The sequence below is a fragment of the Lissotriton vulgaris genome, unplaced genomic scaffold (assembly GCF_964263255.1).
Source record: "Lissotriton vulgaris unplaced genomic scaffold, aLisVul1.2 SCAFFOLD_247, whole genome shotgun sequence".
Classification (NCBI taxonomy): Eukaryota; Metazoa; Chordata; class Amphibia; order Caudata; family Salamandridae; genus Lissotriton; species Lissotriton vulgaris.
This window is the reverse complement of record NW_028255597.1, coordinates 1,415,090-1,434,445: the sequence shown is the minus strand read 5'-3', so window position 1 is coordinate 1,434,445 and position 19,356 is coordinate 1,415,090. Positions and strand designations below refer to the sequence as shown.

At 43.5% G+C, this 19,356-nt stretch overlaps 1 protein-coding gene across 2 annotated transcripts in view; it reads right to left on the bottom strand.

The window, feature by feature from the left end:
* Positions 1-19,356, bottom strand: part of DENND4C (DENN domain containing 4C) — a 1,503,495-nt gene that overhangs the window by 250,981 nt on the left and 1,233,158 nt on the right. For both annotated transcript variants that reach the window (XM_086951990.1, XM_086951991.1), the window contains exon 28: positions 7,984-8,159. In XM_086951990.1, coding sequence (XP_086808116.1) covers positions 7,984-8,159 — 176 coding nt within the window. The remainder of the gene's footprint in view (positions 1-7,983; positions 8,160-19,356) is intronic.

Below are 19,356 nucleotides of genomic sequence, written 5' to 3'. Positions count from 1 at the left end.
GCAGGCAGTAGTGTTTTGTAAAAGTATGGCTGCTCGACCAAGCAGCAGCTCTGCAGATCTGCCTCAGGGGTACCCCCGCAAAAAGGGCAGCAGAAGTAAACACCGCTCTAGTTGAGTGAGCACGAACTGGAGCAGGAAGGGGCTTCCCAGCCAGTTGGTGACAAAAGGATATGGTAGAGGATATCCACCTGGTTATGGTCTGTTTGGTAACAGGTTGTCCTTTGCAAATTGGGCCATACGCCACAAACAATTGATCTGACTTTCTGACAGTTGCAGTTCGCTGAATGTAAAATTTGAGACAACGTTTCACATTCAATGAGTGCAATGACCGCTCAGCTGGAGTTTGCGGAGCAGGAAGGAAAGTCTTCAGGATTACAGGTTCGTTGAGATGAAAGTCACTGGGAACCTTCGGGATGAATTTAGGATTAGTCCGGAATGTCACAGCCTCGTTGGAGAATTGTAGAAAAGGAGGCTGTATGGTAAATGCCTGGATGTCACTGACACGCCTCGAGGATGTCAAGGCGAGCAAGAGAGCAACTTTCCATGTGAGAAATTTTAGACTTGCAGAGTGGATAGGCTCAAATGGAGGTAGAAGCAGTTGAGACAAGACCAAATTTAAGCACCAAGCAGGTGGAGGGCGACGGATAGGTGGAAACATCCTAAAAAGGCCCTTGTAAAATTGCTTAACGATTCTCGAGGAACATAGAGATGTTGAACCATCATGACGGAAGCGGGAAATCGCTGCTAGAAACACTTTAAGAGTTGAGTGTGAAAGTCCTGATCTCGCCAGGGATAAAAAAAAAGGCAAGATCTGTTCAGGTTTTGCAGTCATGGGGTCCAAATCTTTCGTGCGGCACCAGACACAGAAACGCTTCCACTTTAATTGATAGGTTTTAATGGTGGATGGAGCGCGAGCGTGCGCTAACACCTCTCTGCAGGCCTCGTCGATATTCAGACGTGCAAATTCATTGTATTCAGGTTCCAGGCATGGAGTTGGAGGTATGCCGGATCCGGGTGACAGATTTGTCCCTGCTTCATCGTGAGGAGGTGAGGTAGAGGATGAAGCGGTATCGGGTTGGACTGTGAAAATAGGAGCAGGTCCGTGAACCATGGACGCCTCGGCCATTTGGGTGCAATCAGGATGATGTGGCAAGGTTGAAACCTCATCCGTTGTGACAGGCGAGGAATTAGAGGAAGTGGAGGGAAAGCGTAGATGAAGTCGTTCGACCAATTGATCGAAAATGCATGGCCCCACCGCCGGAAGATGAAATCAACGGTTGGTTGGTTGAGTTCCCACTCGTGATTGTCTGACGACGCCCGGCTGAGTGAGTCCGCCAGAGCATTGACCACACCCGGCACATGGATGGCTGTGAGATGAATTTGATGTTGAATCGCCCAATTCCATATTTCTTGTGCCAGTTGCGAAAGTAGAAGAGACCTCGTGCCGCTCTGCTTGTTGAGGTAGTGCATGCTGGTGGTATTGTCTGTCCTCACCAGCAGAGTGTGTCTCTGCACTAACGTCTGGAAGGACTTTAGGGCCAAGAAAATCGCCAAGAGTTCCAGGCGATTGATATGTCAAGTACGTTGGGTCGCCGTCCACTTACCTTTTACAGACATGCCGTCGAGATGCGCTCCCCATCCCTCGAGAGACGCGTCTGTTGTAAGTGTCAGAGTCGGAGGTTCGTCTTGGAATGAACGGCCCGTAGATATGTTTGGAGGGTGAGCCCACCACTCCAGCGCTTTCTGGATGCGAGGTGTTAGAAGGACTTTGTCCTCAAATGACCCTGACACCTGTTTCCACTGTTTGTCTAATTCCTCCTGTAGAGCCCTCATGTGCAATCTGCAATTGGGGATAAGTTGGATGCACGAAACTGCCATGCCAAGGAATGATTTGAACATTCGAACAGAAAAGTACAGTTTTGACTGTAGGAATTGCACCATCTTTACCATGCGGTCCTGTCTTTCTTGGGAAACGAACACCTTCCCCCGCCGAGAATCTAGCGAGGCTCCGAGAAAATCTCGCCTTTGCGACGGATGAAAGGTTTGGAAAAGGGAGACGCAGACCTGAGTGTGCTGCTCCGTCAGTTGAAAAGTCTTGGCCTTGATGAGGCAGTCGTCCAGGTATGGATAAAATTGGACGCCTTGTAGATGCAGGAAGGCAGCTACCGGGGCCAAGATCTTGGTAAAGACCCTCGGCGCTGATCGAAGGCTGAATGGTAGGACTTTGAATTGGAAGTACAGCTGTCCGACTGTGCAAAAACCAGAGTTGATAAACAGAATGCAGAACAATGTCATACATTCACCCCAGTACAGAGATCTGGGCCTAAATCCCTCGTTTTTTTGCACTCCACACCACCCCAGTTCAGACATGACCATATGCAAAACAGTCTGACCCTGTGACTCATGGGAACAGTCCAGCCCGAACTGCCAGGCCATGCCTTCCCTGGACCGGAAACAAGCTTCCGAGGACCGGTTTCTGGCATTCCAGCCGTCTTCAGCCCGGCTTGCTTGAATCCAGTGGTGTGGAGTGCATGAGACTCACGTCTGAGCATACCCATCCCACTTGGGGTGACAAATGCAAACACCAGAGTGAAGCGTAGATACTTCCTGTGTCTGGGGTGAATTGGCACATGGAAATATGCGTCTTGGAGGTCGATCGTTGAAAAGAATTCCCCTGGATTGAGATAATTCAGAATTCGAAGCAGAGTTAACATCTGAAAAGTTTTCGAAATGATAAATTTGTTCAGGGCCCGTAAATCCAAAATTGGACGCCATTGCCCTGACTTTTTCTTTACTAAGAAGAATCGGGAATAAAACCCCTTGCCGCGTTGACCTTGCGGCACTACCTCGATGGCTCTTTTTTTGATCATCAATTTTACCTGGGCCAAAAGTTCTTTGAGATGGGGAGAGGGTGGCCCCGAAGGTGGACGAGTGGGAGGGAATTTTGTAAACTCCAGGGTATGTCCTTTGGAGATAACGTCCAGGACCCATTGGTCAGAGGTGATTTCGGACCATTTGCAAAAGTACTTTGAGATGCGACCTCCAAGATTTACAGTCGGCAGAAGAAAGGAACTGAGACTGTCACTGCTTTTTATTGTTTGAGCCACCTCTATATGTTGTTTTTCGTTGGTATGGTCTGGTGGTGGACTGACTATTCTGGGATTGGTAGGAACCCCTCTGCCGGTTATCGTTGTAGGTGTTGTATGAACGATATTGACCTGATCCTCGAAAAGTAGAGGAACCTCCGCCTCTACCTCGTGCCCCCCAAAAGGGCTGTTTCTTGTACTGGAAGGTAGCTAAGGACTTTGCAGTGTCGGTGTCCTTTTTTATCGCCTCAAGGGCATCATCTACATGCTTGCCAAACAACGAATCCCCGTTGTACAGCAAGACCAGGACTTTTGCTTGTACCTCTGGACGGAAGGTGGTAGACTTCAACCAGCCTTGACGCATCAAGACTGCAGCCCCAGCGAATTGACGAAAGCCTGTGGAGGAAATGTCGAGCGCGCAATCAATAATTTCGGATGAAATTATCTCTCCCTCCTGAATAATGGCCTGCGCTTCTGCACGGATGACATCGGGTATTTGAGGAATCAGTGCGGCAATCTCGGACCACATCTGGCGGTCGTAACGGCCCAAAATAGCCAAGGTGTTAGCCGCCCTCACAGTAGTAGCCGCCATTGTTGTAAATTTTTTGCCTATAGAGTCCAACTTGCGGCCTTCCTGATCAGGAGGAGACGTGAGTGGTGTAGCAGGACTGCGGGATCTTTTCTGTGCTGCCTGAGTTATAACCGAATTTGCTTTCGGTTGTGACACCAAACAGGCCGGGGAAGACGCCGGAGCCTTATACTTCTTGCCCAATCTGGGCAAAACTGCAGGTACCGAATTTGGATGTTCCATTAAGTTAAGGCCCTCCTGACAAATATAGTCAATGATTGGTATTGTGTGGGATTGCCTTCGTGACAGGTCCTTAAAATCATACAAGAAGCACGCCCTCTCGAGTCTTTAGCCTTAGACTGCTCGTATCCACGCTACTAGGATAGCTGGTCTATAGGTTGACTTACAACCAAACACCATAAGGGTCGTTGGAACGATACATAGCGGTCGCTAGAATAGCGAACGTTGCATATCGGGCCAACTTCTCACAGTGATGCTAGAGGTGAGGTGGGCGAAGTGGAAGGTGTTTGAGCCCTGTAATTGTCCCACTCATTCATATCGACATCATTGTCATCGTCATCAGTGTTGCGAGGATCAGGATCCTCGTTGTCGGTGTCAGGACGAGTACCCCCCAGTGACGCGGGTGGAACAGGTGCAGATGCTTGAGGAAGTTGAGGTTGAGGCTGTGGAGGAAGTTGTGGTGCTGGAGAGGCAGGTGTAGATGGAGGGAACCTGCGGTTATAGTCATCTAGCATGTGCTGCAGGTTCATGACCAAAGATAATGGTATTTGCGTAACCGGCTCCGAAGTAACTGGTTCTGATTCCTCAACAGGAAATAATTTGTTCCCATCTTCGACGTTTTCCACTTCGTCACCCTCATCACTATACTCCTGGCACTTAATGTGCAAATCAGATGGACTAGATGCCTGTCCGAATAGTTGTTCCACCTCTGAATCGTTTCCGGATTCTTCCTCACCAGACTGAAAGAATTGGTCTGGAAGATGAGTTCCACTTCTAACTGGACTCAGTTGAATGAGAGGTACTGTCCTCAAAGAAGAAGCAGTAACCACTGTAAAAGTGGCAGCTGTGGCCAAAGGTTGATGAGACGTCAATAAGCCCGTTGACGTAAATGCGGCAGTCTTAGAATCAACCTGAGGAGTCTGCGTCGTCGCCATAGATGTAATCGACGCTGAAATTGAAGGCTTTTTATTCGTCGACGATTTCTTTTCCGTCGACGGAGCCGCCTACGAGATTGGAGCCTTACTCGTCGACGATGATGTAGACGTCGACGGGATGACAGCCGTAGACGAAGTCGTCGACGATGATATGATGGTCGTCGACGGAGGCGCCGTCGACTAGCTGATTTTAGATGATGATTTGATCTTAGTCGACGGGGTTCGCGTCGACGAGGGAAGCGTCGACGATGACTTCTTCGTCGACGGTTTGGATTTGACACTCGTCGACGAGATCTTCACAATAGAAGTAATGGGTCTCACCTCCTGGGCTGTCGTCGACGAGGTGATAGTCGTCGACGCAGCACTGGTTGACATAGTACATGTCGTCGTCGACGTAGAGGCTACAGTCACTGACTTCGTTGTCGCTGAAGACGTCAACGGACGCGTCGACGAGCCAATGCCAGATTTAAAAGTGGAAGGCAAGGCTTTGGGCGCAGACGTCAGAGAACCAGGTCCCGTAGACGTGCCCTGAAGCGAATCCTGTGGGGAAACAATCCTGGAGGACTCCAACAGTCTACTTTTCTTCAGAAAAGGAGATGGAACCTCAGTCTCAGACCCACGCTTCTGAGAGGATTTTGAAACACCAGATGACAAACTTTCTACCTCAGAAACCACAGACTCTGAAGTCTTCAACTTCTGTAGCCACAGAAGGAGACGGGCCTCTCTATCCCTCAGAGTCTTGGGAGGAAAAGTGCGACAGTACTTACAGTTTTTCACCTCGTGGTCTGGGTAGAGACAGTAAATGCATTTACTGTGTGGATCCTCATGGAAAAGGCGCAGTTTACCACAAGAAGGGCAGGCTTTAAATAAAGATTTCCTTTTTGAAGACATTTCTGAAGACAAAAACATCTAGAGTTGAAGAAAAACTGAGCAGAGCTCAGGGAGACTCCCTTCACACGACGTGCGGTAGAAAATCTGAGGACTTGGGCTTCTGAGGAGAAGGTTCTAGAGGAGGCTACAGCCTGATTGGCTGGAATGTGAACCAACACATAATGACACTAATATGCTACTAAAGTGAGTTCTCCCTTAGGCTTTTCAATGGGCCTATTATGTTCTATGGTACTTTTAAAATTTACATTTTTATTACATTATATGTATGTATATTTTTATTTATGATATTTTCCAGGTATACATGCATATGTTACTGCTATTTTATGTACCGTGGGACTCCCACTTCGACGACGGGGAATATTCAAGCATGTGAATCTATGAAAGACATCCCTAGTACTGGAGAACTAACCTTCTGGCATCTTGCAGGTCCAGAAAAAAATTCTCCTCTTTGTAAAGTTGGGAATCGACATCCCCATCATGAAGTTCTGTATCTGAAAAAGGTGTTCATGGTGCCAATGTCCCATTAGAGTACAAATGCGGCCCCATGGGTTGTGTCTCATATTAAGGTGGGTGTGACTTCGGTAAAGGTATTGGTGGATTTGCTTCAGAATCTGGAAGGACAATCGACTCTTCCTCTGACACCGGTGTGCGCGGACTGGCGAGGATCTTGGTGCTCAGTGAGAAGCTGGGACAGGAGTCAACCATGAAGTTGGGCAGTTCCCACAGTGGTTTCAAGATGCACAGTCTCTTTTAGGGATGAATCCACTGGTGGTAGTCAGACTGTAGGCCTCCTCAAATATTTGGGGCCCGTAGACTAACCAGATGGAGCTGGTAGGGGGACAATATATGCAACATCGCCTCCTTGAAGGCTCTTGTTTTGTCGCTTATGGACCCAGGAATTTAGCTTGGAGTGGGGCGAGCTGAGGGGTCAGCTTGGTGGGGTACTAGGACCTAGATCAGGACGTACGCAGATATCTACGAAACATCTTTTGACAAGAGTGGTGGTAGGAAGACGAGTCATGTTTCAATTTATGTTTTTTTCTTCGACTTTACTTACTGGACAGCGTGAAGTGGACCTCTCTCAAGAACGAGAATACATCTGTGTGCTAGACTTTGAGTGAGACCAGCTTTTATGTGCTTTTCGATGTGTTCAGTGACTTCAAGCTTGACCCATGCTTTTGGATGGCCTTCGGGTTAATCTTGGCACAGCCATCACATGACTGAATTGTGTGCAGAACCTAGACACCAGGGACATACCTGGTGATGGTCCGCTACTGACATCTGCTCATGAAAGTCCTTTCAAAGTTTGAAGCCTGTAGTTTTAGGGGGAAGAAACGTCCCTTCCATACTGCATACATTTTTTTACAAAAGTATGTTCTCTCAAATGACAGAAAACAAGAGCAAGCTTCGGATCCATGTTCAATGGTGCAGAAAGAAAGAAACGGATATAAGCGTGCAGGGGTGGCGGCTACATGCTACACCAGGCGTCATATCTGAGGCGAGTTGGTGTTGATGCAGAGCCACACAACAGCACCTATCAGGGCACAAGGGGACTGCTGAGAAAAATCTCCACATAAAGTCTGGTGTCTGGTGGTATTCACAAGGTGAAGAACCTACGTTTATAAGAATCCATGATACAAACATGTCAATTAGACTAAAAGTGCATGAAATTGTTTATTCACTCCAACTACAGTCAAACAATTACCCTAATACAGCCCAGAATTTCACTTGTCCCATAGAGTGCTGCACAGGGTCAGGAATCACCAACACAGTGGGAAAACAATGTTAACACTAGCCTTCCTAGTTCATTAGATGCTATTTGTCACTCCAAGCATTGACCATGGCGGTCATTTGCAATAGGCTTCCACCACAGTATGTGTGTACTTGCATAAAACCACCAACACTGACGTTTGTCCTACAGCAAATATACTGAGTAACAACCAGACCACACATCTTGGTCATTTATTCCTACTACTGTGCTTATAATACATGTCTTCTGAAAACTGCATAACTCCTCGTTCCGATCTATTTAGTTCAGTGGCTTTGGCTTTTGAGTCTTCTGCTCTTTTGACAGGAGTAATCGAAGGTATTTTGTCTTAAATTATCCCATCGTGTCCAAGTGAGCATCGACCATTAAGAGAATATGCAAAATGAAGGCGTGGTTTTTATTTTTGTGTAATATAAGGAAAAACTTTGGCAATTACTATGGTTACAGTGTGTCCAACAGTATAACAGAGTACACACTTCAATTGAAAGCACTGACCTTGAAGATCCACGCAAGTCCTTAAACTCAATATTAAGCAGTGGCAGGAAGGTGTTTTTGCAGAAAGGACAAGTAGTGTTTAGGTTAGAATCATCTGCAGCCCATCCAGCCATAACCTCCTCGTCATACACCAAGGCTTCACAAACGCGGCACTGAGAGCAGCTGGACATCAAGACCTGCAACAAATGATTTTGAGAGCAGGAAGGAGGATGTCCAAGGCCGTGTATTAGAAGGGTGCAAGGTATGCAATTCAAAACAACTTAAAGTGAGATGAGCAAATACAGAGTTTTGCGAAGGGTGCATTAACAATGGCTTTGTGTTACCAACAATAATCATCTAGAAACTAGTTACATTAAATATGCATTCAAATCCAGGATCAATTAGTTCAGTACAGTGAAAGGACAAATTTGAACCTCAGAAGGGTAAAGGGAAGCAGATCAGATGCAATGTAAATTCAATCCTAGACGTTTCTGTAAAGACAACCAACAAAGTTGCTTATCCGTGATAAGTGCAATGGTGTGCTTCTTCTGTAATGTCTCCATTACTTGAACGGCAAACAGCAGCCAGTGATATGGTCTTTTCTGTCTTTGGACTACAGCTTTCAAACATAGTGTCACTGTACAAATGGCATAACAGGAGGGCGGGAGGGAAGGTAATGACTCCTTGGAGGAGAATCTGAAAAGCATGATTATTTTTCTAGATAAACAATATACTTTATTGACCAATGAGCAGCAAAACCAATCACAACAAAAACAAAAAAATAAATACAAATCCCATGAACCTGCGACAAAACCAGCCATAGCTTGTCACCAGTTATGGTTTAGACATCGTACATAAATTATTGCTTTTCTAGGTCTTTCTGTTCAAGTTATGGAATAGCATTCTTTGTAAACTTAAAATAGAGGAAGAAAGAAATAATTAAATGGAATCAGCTAAAGAAGAGAATCACCACAAGGGAAAAGAGTAGAAGGTATATTTAATGGGGGTGAGCAATTCACAAAAGGGACAGTATTTATCCAAAACCTGTGGAGACTTTGTAGCAGGTAAGATAAAAAAAATCATTTAATGTCATTAAAAAGGGCTTCGTAAAAGTACAATCAGGGTTGTCAAACACACTGACATGTTTAAAATAAAAAAGCCCAAAGTCCAATTATGGGAGATATATATATATATATATATATATATATATATATTTTAATTTTTCTGCAATGTGGTCTGCTCACAGGATCGCTCCACAGCGGGTGCCGGCGTTGGGCCAGACCAATGGCCAGAAATCATTTTTTGGACAAAAGACGCCGCACTCAGCAACTCCAATTTTCATGGATTTTATTCAGTGCCCAGTTTCAGCCTAGCGGCCTTGCTCACGGTAGGTGCAACTACTTTCCTGCAACTTGTTTATACTCTTTACTGTTTCTACTACTCCCATGAATTCTGGGACATGTAGTTCTTCATTCTATACAGGATTTCACCTTTGTTAGACAGTGTCCTAGTTACAAGTGGAATTTGATTTCAATTACTTTACAATTCTGCATCTTAAATGATACAATGCATGTTATTAGAGAAGATTTGATATATCTTAATATCTCATATATTTTGAATATTAAGCATGTGGCAGGAGTAAGTCAATTGTATTAATTATAATGATATTAACCAAATTGCAATGTATAGTACATAACTTTTTAGTCCTTCGTTGTATTATATGTATGTGTCCTTTCAGGGAATAATTAGTATAGTACCCCATCCTTACTCCAGTCATCTTGTGTTACAGTTTCATGCATTATTTTTGCTTCCTCCTTGAAGTTGTTTGTCGTGGGGGCCCGATGACTCAATTTTATTCTAAGTGCACATAAAGTTCCTCGTCGAGGTTCTTGCCTCTTGGATTTTTTGTCCGTAGTCTGATTATATATTTTGATTCCAGTTTCTTTCTTTGATCTCCCATTCTTTCATGTTCTTCCACTGTATCAATTGCAAAGTATGTCATTTTACGCCAGTCTCCGTTTTGACATGTTAGAAGATGTTTTGCTGTGGCGTATGATAGATCTTTGTTCTTAACTGCCCTTATATGTTCCAAAATTCGCTTTTATAACATGCAGATAGTACTGCCTATGTAGAGCATTCCGCAGTTGCATTGAATGGCATATACTACAAATTTTGTTAGGCACGTGATTCTTTTGTTGATCTCGATTAGTCTTCCCTCTGGATCTCTTATATTCCTCTTGTTTACACCAATTTAACACTCTTTACAGGCATAACATTTCACAAATCCACTTTGTTGTTTGTCCAACCAGCTCTGAGTTTTAGTTTTTTGTCTGAAATGGCTCTGGATTAGTGCGTCTTTAATTGATGGTGCTTTCCTGAATGTAATCTGGGGGTTTGGACCCACTAGTTTTGCCATGTCTGGATCTTGTTTTAAAATAGGCCAATATTTTTGCACAGATTGGCGTATTTTGTGAGACTCTTTGCTGTATGATAAGATCAGTCTTGAAATTTGTTGAATTTGTTGTTCTCCTTTTTGCTTTTTGGTTTTTTTAATTAGAATTTCTGTTCGTGATCGATTTTCAATTTTGTTAATGCATGTTTTTAACTCTCGTTCTCGGTATCCTCTTCCTCTCAATCTTTTGGTACTTTCTTCAATTTTCTTTTTGACATTTTTGTCCTCTGAACAATTGCGTTTCATCCTTACGAATTCACCGTAAGGGATGATTCTAATTATTGACTGGGGGTGAAAGCTTTCAGCATGCAGGATGCTATTGGTCGCTGTTTTCTTCCTGAATAAAGTAGTTTGTATTTGATCTTGATCTATATATACACAGATATCCAGAAAGTCAATTTTTTGGCGACTAATATTGCAAGTGAAAGAAAACCCGATGTTATTTTGATTCAATTGATCGAAATATTTGATAAAATCTTCCTTAGTCCCATTCCAGATTAGGAAGAGATCGTCTATGTATCTTGTCCATAGTACGATCTTGTCCAAGGTGTCACTATGTTCAGCGCCCCATGCTATCTCCTTCTCCCACCAACCCATAGTTAGATTCGCATAGTTGGGGGAGAAGGACATGCCCATAGCACAGCCACAGAGTTGATTGTAAATTTCATGATTGAAGAAAAATATATTGTTGTTCAAACACATTTGGATCATGGTTAATAGCATGGCAGAATGTTCCAATTCGTTAATGTTTTTATTTTAAAAAATATGCACATGCATTCAGCCCAACTGAGTGTTCGATAGACGTATACAAAGAAATAGTGACCAGTAAATAAGATGGATTCCATGATGTGTTTGAAAGGATGCGAAGGAAGTCTCCCGCATCTTGAATGTATGAGCTGAGATTTTTCGACCATAGGAGCCAAGTAATGATCAATGTAGGATGCAATATTTTCATATGCTGAGTCAGTCGCATGAAGACAAAATAGGTCTTCCTGGTGGGTTTATCATTGTCTTATGCACTTTCGGCAAAAAATATATTGTCGGAATAGTGGGATTTTCCTTGAATAGAAATTTGTATTCCTCCATGTTCAATAGTTTATGATTGTGCCATTCATCCAAGTTTTTCTGAATTTCAAAGATCATTTTATGTATTGGGTTAGATGACATTTTTTTGTATTTACTTTCATCAAGAAGTTGACGATAGGCCTCTTTTTTGTAGTCTTCTACATTTTGTATCACGATATTGCCGCCCTTGTCTGTGGGCTTTATTATGATTTTAATGTTGTTCGCAAGGTCTTCGAGTGCTTTATTTTCACTAGACGACAAATTTTCTCTTTTTGTTTGGATTTCTCACTTTTTCCATTTTCCCTATTTCATCCATAACTGCGTCAGAGAAAGAGTCAATTTTATTACCTGGTGCAAGTTGTGGACAATATTTGGATTTCTTTTTGCATCCGCTGCTTGTATGTTTTTTGTATTGATCCCCAGATCTTCCAGTACCATAATTTCTGTACTTTCATCTTCTGACAGTTCATTAGCTAGGTCATAGAGATTTTTTAGATGTGGTATTACTTGTATTGTGAGTGCTGTATCCTCAGTTGTTAATCCATTGGAGATGTCTTTCATTTGAGTGGTAGGTATTTGTTTGGCAGCATGGATTTTTGCAAGTTTTAATTTGCGGGCATATTTGTAGATGTCAATTTTGGTATCTGTATAGTTAAAATGTTTTTGTGGACAAAAGGATAGACCTTTGTTAAGTACCTGATGTTCTATTGGTGTCAACAGGTAATCTGATAGATTTATTACTAAATCTTCTGATATTAGTTCCTCTTGGTGCGGTTTCTCAGTGGATAAGATCTTTTTATGCTTTGATCTTCGGGTTTTCCTATGGCTTCTGAAGATTTTGAAGCGTCTGTTCCAAATCCTCTGCCTCTGCCCCTGCCTCTGCTTTGTCCCCGGTTGCGTGGTATGTTCTGGTCTAGATTGACCAGATGCATCTCCTCTATTCTTGGTTGTGTCATTGTCCATGACACTTACATCTGATTCGCTTCCGGATTCTACTTGGGGTTGTCCTTTGGCATAATTTCTTTTCAGGGCATCAAATCTCCTAGCAAAGGTCAGAATTTGGCCATTCTTATAATCCGCTTCATCTCTTAGGAATTTTCTTTGTTTACGCTGTTGAATCTCATCTTCATATTTTTCTAAACGGTCCTCCATTTCTTTTCATTCTTCTCTTTTTTAGATGTTATTTATTTCTTCTATTTCTTTGATTAGAGTGTGTATTTCTTCCAAATCCTTCTCTGAGTGTTTAATATACGCATGATATTTTTGCTGCGTTCCATGTTATTTATTCCCCACTCTTCTAATAGGTCTCTCATATATATATATATATCTTTTTTTTTAATTCATATTTCTGTGCTATCAATGTGTGTGATGCAACAAGAATTACATTTTTTTCCCACTATTAATAATCCATGATCATCCATTATTCTAAAATAAGATAGAAAATAGATGATTGAAAAGAGGCATAAGTATAGGGGTGACAGAAACGGAGAAAAAAGAAAGACGCAATATGTTGCATTATGTTCTAATGCCAAGATATTATTGCGACAAAATAAGAAAAAAAGTCAGGTCAATAAAGGGGCAAAAAATGAAACAATAACAATCATATTAACTGTGTGTCATGGGTTCTGTGGGATCATTGTGGAGCTAACAGTTTTAAACAGTAATATCATTACACACTGATAAGTGCTACACTATTCCTGCAAATCAAAAGTCTTAGGTAAAGATTCTAACCTGCAAATGACATCTCTGTGTACTAAGTACACTTAGTTGTCGGGATATTAAGAAAGGGGCCTCAGATGTTTTTTTAAGTTGTTGTTGGTCCAAGAGTCTCTAGATTTACTGATAATGTGAATCCACCATTGTCAAGTCAGTTAGCCAGTCCATGTGGGTATGAGGTAGTTTTCATCTTTTCGTGATATACATTAAGGGGACTGACCGAGCGGTATCTTGCCATCTTTTGCAGTGGTTTATTACATTAATTTGCAGTGTTAAGAAACCCTAGTGTAGAAGAGAGTTTTATGTGTATAAACCACTAGTAGATTTCCCAGAATTTTCTATTCATTGCCAGTAGGTATGCAAGATCGTGTGCATCCAGGATTATGTGTATCATATTTGCCCCATGGTAGTCACACCCCCAGCAGTTAGATGTGTTAGTCAGCTCAGTCTTCCAGAGTTTTTGGGTAGACCATTGCCATGTGTAATAGTGTAATAGTTTGTAGCATCTAAATTTCAAGAAGGCCTCTTGTGTTGTATGGGTTCCACTTTCTCAGTAGGAACTGTATGTTTGTATAGACAATATAAATGTTGGGATGTTGCTAGACTGATTACATACATCCACTCCGGATATGTTGGCAGACAGTCCTGCTAGCTCACAGTGCTCCCTTTAGTACCCCCAACCCTAGAAGAGTAACCAATGGTTTGGGCAACCTTGGAACATGACATCCCTGACTCCCCAAAGAAATTGTGGTAACAGATTTAGAACCTTTTTGCTCAGTCACCCGGGCATACTCAGGTATATACACAAGAGGGACACAAAGGGGTGTTGCAATATTTATTTAACCATTGCGATTCTTGAATTGAATATATGCACTCCAATGGTTAATAGACAGAATCAAATAAATGTGATCAAGATTATGAGGACAGTGAAAAGAATGAACAATTCCACCATTGTGCTAAAGCTGTATATATATGCTGGCATATAAGTGCTGTGAATAGTGTACTCCTACTATGCGCTCCCTAACCTAGTTGCCAGGGGCGGGTGTTCTACAAAGAATCCCTTACTGGATGATCTAACTCTGCATTATCTGAAAATAAGTGAATGCAGGTCCCAGTCTTCGTCAAAAGTTGGACATCCCTCCTCGCAGAGGATAAACAGGAATCAGCTGGGCTGAGACACTGACGACCTTGCAATGGCAGCAGAATGGTCCTCTGATTTGAACACAGAAATACGTGTGTAATTATAATTACAGTATCCACGCTTCCATGTAGAGCCCTCAGCCAAGCAGACATTGTTAATTCTCGTAATAGCATGTCGTCTCATGGACAAATAAATACATGTGCACAATGTGTGTTCAGGCGTTGTACTAAATGTTCAAGGTGTCGTGATAGTGTACTTACGAAGTGGAATTTGTAAGCAAAGTGGATTCAGAGAAACTAATCCTACACGGTCACTCAAGCAAATGTGTGTCAAAAGTCATTGTGCAGAAAAGAAGGCAACTTATGTGTGCTTGTAAAATGGCAGTGTTTCTTCCCAGGTTTGACCAAGCCATGCAACACTTGCAGACTTCAATCATAAGTTCACAGTAAATCTGCCCATTCTTGGATGGATAATTCTTTATCGAGCTTCACCTGCCCTTATTGCTTAGGAGCTATCCTCAGCTGGCTAGTTATAATATAATTTGGTCAGTACAGACCTGTACCAGTCCACATAGAATCGCTCCAGCATTCCAAATATAGATTGGGGACAGGAGGTTCTGTTATTGCGAAGGGTATCTTGTCCAAATGTTTGAGAAACAATGTTCATCATCAATGTCAAAATGATCTCCAAGTTTGATTTTAACATTTCCTCTGTCAGAATTTGATACAGCGTATATACACCCTTGTTTGTCAGTTCTAGTCAACTGAATGACGTTTTATTAATTGTAAGGTCTGCATTGTTCCAGAGGGATGTGAGGGGATGAAAATTCCTGACATTTTTAATTATTTTGTTTTCTAGTCCAAACCCCCTGCAATGCTTATAGCGTTGGGCTGTTGGGATCTTGTGAATTGTTGACCCCATAGAAAAGTGCTGATTGATGAGATGTGTTACCAGTATGTGGTATTCTACAGATACCAAGTTAGGGAGTTCTGAGAAGTAAAGTATTGTGTTAAGTGTGCAAGAACCCAAGTAGCATCATATGTTCCCGTACTGGACAATCTTACCAGCCATGACTTCGTGGTTCTATAGAGCTTTGGCGTTTCAGCTTCTGCTTTTGAGAGTCCAAGATGTATCTTTAATTGTTTTGTCTATAATCTTTAAAATAATTTGCAGGATTTGGAAGGGTACCATACAGAAGACATAGTTAAAGCATGGCGTTGTTGTCCTTTTTATCATTTGGGCCATTTCAGACAGAGCGATAGCGAGAGTTTTTTTCCTCCCTTTTTTCAAAATTTAGCTTAGTTGTGTCTAGATTGAAGAACAAGTTACTTACCTTTCGTAACGCATTATCTGGTAGATACCACCAGCAACTAGAAACACATAAATAATGATAAGAGTTGTCCCCTAAAAAAATGCGGAACTTACCTGTAACTGCAGTTATCCAGTATTGGTATCTTTCAAAAATTCACATGCCTGACTCATTCGCCGCCGTCGGGATGGGAGTCCCTGGTACATAAGTAAAGTAATGTCCCATTAGACATATAGAGTAATAGGCCTAAGGCCTCCCATTAGTAACATATCCAGGTCCTTTTGTAATAAGGACCAAACTCTAGAGAACAACCAATCAGCCTTCACCACCCTCTGGAACCTTCTTGGAAGGAGCTCTAGTCCCTCAGATTTTCCTAAGCACAGTGCTATATAGAGGTACAACTGAGAGTACTAGGTGAGCCCTTCCAAGGGAGGCGGGTGGGTTGCATGTGAATCAATGAAAGATAACAATACTGGATAGCTGCAGTTACAGGTAAGTAACGCATTTCTTATCCAGCATTATGGTATCTTTCATAGATTCACATGCCTGACTCAGAATAGAAAGCAATGATGAGCACATTTCCTTTTGTACAGAAAGCATAAATGCACCAGTTAATAAATATATCAACATTGAAATGCAAAGCAATAAGTTGCAAGTATGGCAAAAGGTATACAAGTAATAGAGGAATGTGCGTGTAAAAAGAGAGAGAGTGGCTGGTGGGAAGGAAGGAAGGCTCACCTCTATCGAAATAGATGACACAACACCGCCTGTCCCACTGCAGCATCCTTCATTAGCTGGGTATCCAAACAATGTTTGTTAAATGTATGCGGTGTCTTCCATGTTGCCGCTCTGCAAATGTCTGTGATAGGCACCCCCGCAAACAGTGCCATAGAAGTAGAAACTGCCCTAGTGGAATGATCACAAATTCTTGATTGTAAAGGTTGACCAGCTTGTGGGTGACAGAAGACAATAGCACCAGAGATCCATCTAGAAATACTTTGTTTTGTAAGGGGAAAATCTTTCCTAGGTAAACTGAGTCACGAAAAGTTGGTTGGACTTCAGGAATACTTTAGTTCTGTCAAGGTAGAATTTAAGGCAGCGTTTCAAATCCAATGAATGTAGAGCTCTTTCAGCTGCTGTTTGAGGATTCGGAAAGAAAGTCTTTAGGACGATAGGCTCATTAAGGTGGAAGTCCGACTGGACTTTGGGTATAAATTTTGGATTAGTCCGAAGAATTACCCTATTGTTCTTGAATTGAAGAAAGGGATCTTGTATTGTGAAAGCGTGAAGCTCACTGACTCTTTCTTGCTGATGCAACGGCTAGAAGAAGTGCAGTCTTCCAGGAGAGGAACTTGAGGTCAACTCTGTTTTCAGCTCAAAAGGATGTCTCATAAGCTGAGCAAGGACTGTGTTGAGCTGCCATGTTGGAATTGTAGACTTTCCAGGAGGGAAAGTCCGAAACAGACCTTTGAGAAATTGTTTTATCAATCTATTTGACCAAAGAGAAGGTCCTGTAGAAGATCTCCTGAAACAGGATATTGTAGCCCGGTGAAGTTTGATGGAAGCGTGAGCGAGGCCCAAAGTTGCTAGATGGAGAAGAGATGGCAATATCTCTTCTGGAGAGGATGTGAGGGGATGCACCTTAGCAGATGTACAATAGTTACAGAACCTTTTCCATTTGAAGGACTAAGCCCTGTTTGTACTATCCGCTCGAGCGCGTGATAGAACTGCCCTGCAATCTGGAGGAATGTTTAAGCCCCGAAATTCGTGGAACTCAGGAGCCAGGCCGATAATTTGAGAGATGATGGCTCCGGGTGCTGGACTTGTTCCTGGTCCATTGCGAGGAGAGATGGAAATGGTATCAACGGAATTGGAGGTTGCAGGGAGAGGAGATGGAGTTCTGTGAACCAAAGTTGGCAAGGCCATGCTGGAGCTATTAGAATTAGTGTGCAGGGCTCTGCCTTCATCTTCCCGAGGACCCTGGGAATTAGGGGAATCGGTGGAAAGCCAGCTTGTGAAGTATTGGCATTTAGCGTTGTGCTGAGTGGCAAACCGGTCCAACAGTGATTCGCCCCACTGAGAGAAGATGATGTTGAGAGTATCTTGGTTTAACTGACACTCATGGCAGGTCGTCTGCAGCCTGCTTAGCGAATCTGCCAATGTATTGTCTTTTCCTGGAACATACTCCGCTCTCAGGGAAAATTTGGGCTGAAGTGACCAGTTCCAAATTTTTTGAGATTCTTGAGAGAGTGATAGCGAACGAGTTCCTCCCTGTTTGTTTATGTAGTGCATCGCCGTAGTATTGTCTGTCCTGACTAGCACTAGTGAACCTTTTATCCTGGGAAGGAAAGCCAGGAGGGCTAGATAGACTGCTCTCAGCTCTAGGAGGTTTATGTGCAGTTTCCGTTCTGAAGATGACCACTTCCCGCTGATCTGAAGCTCCTGAAGGAAGGCTCGCCAACCTTCTAGAGACACATCCGTAGTTATCACTTGAGGAGAGGCTTGAGTTAGAAAGGGTAGGCCTCGAGACAGATTTTGTGGATGAGTCCACCAGTTTAGAGAGGCGACCATCTGAGGAGTCACCTGTATGTCGCCAAAGGATCCGTTGATTTGAATCCACTGAGCAGAGAGCCTCTTGAAGAGGACACATGCAGAGGCAACAGTAGGGAACTAGAAGAATGCAGGAAGACATCAGTCTGAGGAGGGATTTGAATAGGCGTACTGAAAGAGACTTTCTTCTCCGTATGTGCTCTGCTAAATGAAGGAGTTTTTGTTGTTGCTCCTGTGACGGGTAAGCTTTTTTCAGGACCATATCCAGGACAACTCCCAGAAATGTTATCCGCTGAGAAGGCTGTAGGACCGATTTGTATGGGTTGAGGATAAGACCCAATCTTTTGAAAAGGTGTAGACAGGCTCTGAAAGACTTCCTCGCGCTGTCGAGAGAGGGTGCCTTGAAGAGCCAGTCATCGAGATAAGGAAAGACTTGGTGATGTTGTTGCCTGAGGTATGCCGCCACTGGGGAAAGACATTTTGTGAGGATGTGTGGGGCTGGTGGTGCCTCTGGCGGCATACACTGAGTGGGTGCGGACCTGCTGCTCGGTGGTGGGGGGAGGGCTGTCCGGGGGCTCTGGTGTACCGCCTGGCCTGTGTTGTCGGATCGGCAGACGCGGAGCGCTGCAGGGGACCCAGAGCTACTGAGGGGAGGGTTGCAGCACCGCCATAGTTGCGTTGAAGTGCTTCATTGTGCCCTGTATTTCTCCTATGGGCTTGTCGCTTTGGCTGAGTGGTACATGCTGTGGGGTGCATACTTCTTCATGGACGCAAAGTCAGCCCTGAAATTCACAAAGCATATTTGTAAATCCAGACCTCGGCAGGGCGCAGTGGACAGCACGGCAGGGGCATCGGGCCTGGAGGACACTGACTAATGCGGGTGCTGTTATACTTGATCTTCTGGGCGGTGCGGGCCTGTTCTCTTCTGGTTCCTTGTTAATTGCAAACAACAGCTGATTTGGTATTGTGTTCTGAGCAGGTGGTAGGCGGGTGATACCTCGTTGGTTACCATCATCAACACGTGCGGACCGATTATGGATGACCCAGTCTGTTTCTCCCGAATGTGTGGAGTATTGAGAAATTGGCCAGAGGCTACCTTACTGGGGGGGGGGGGGGGGAGGGGGTTGGGGGACCTGAACACTTATCTAAATCCCAATCTGG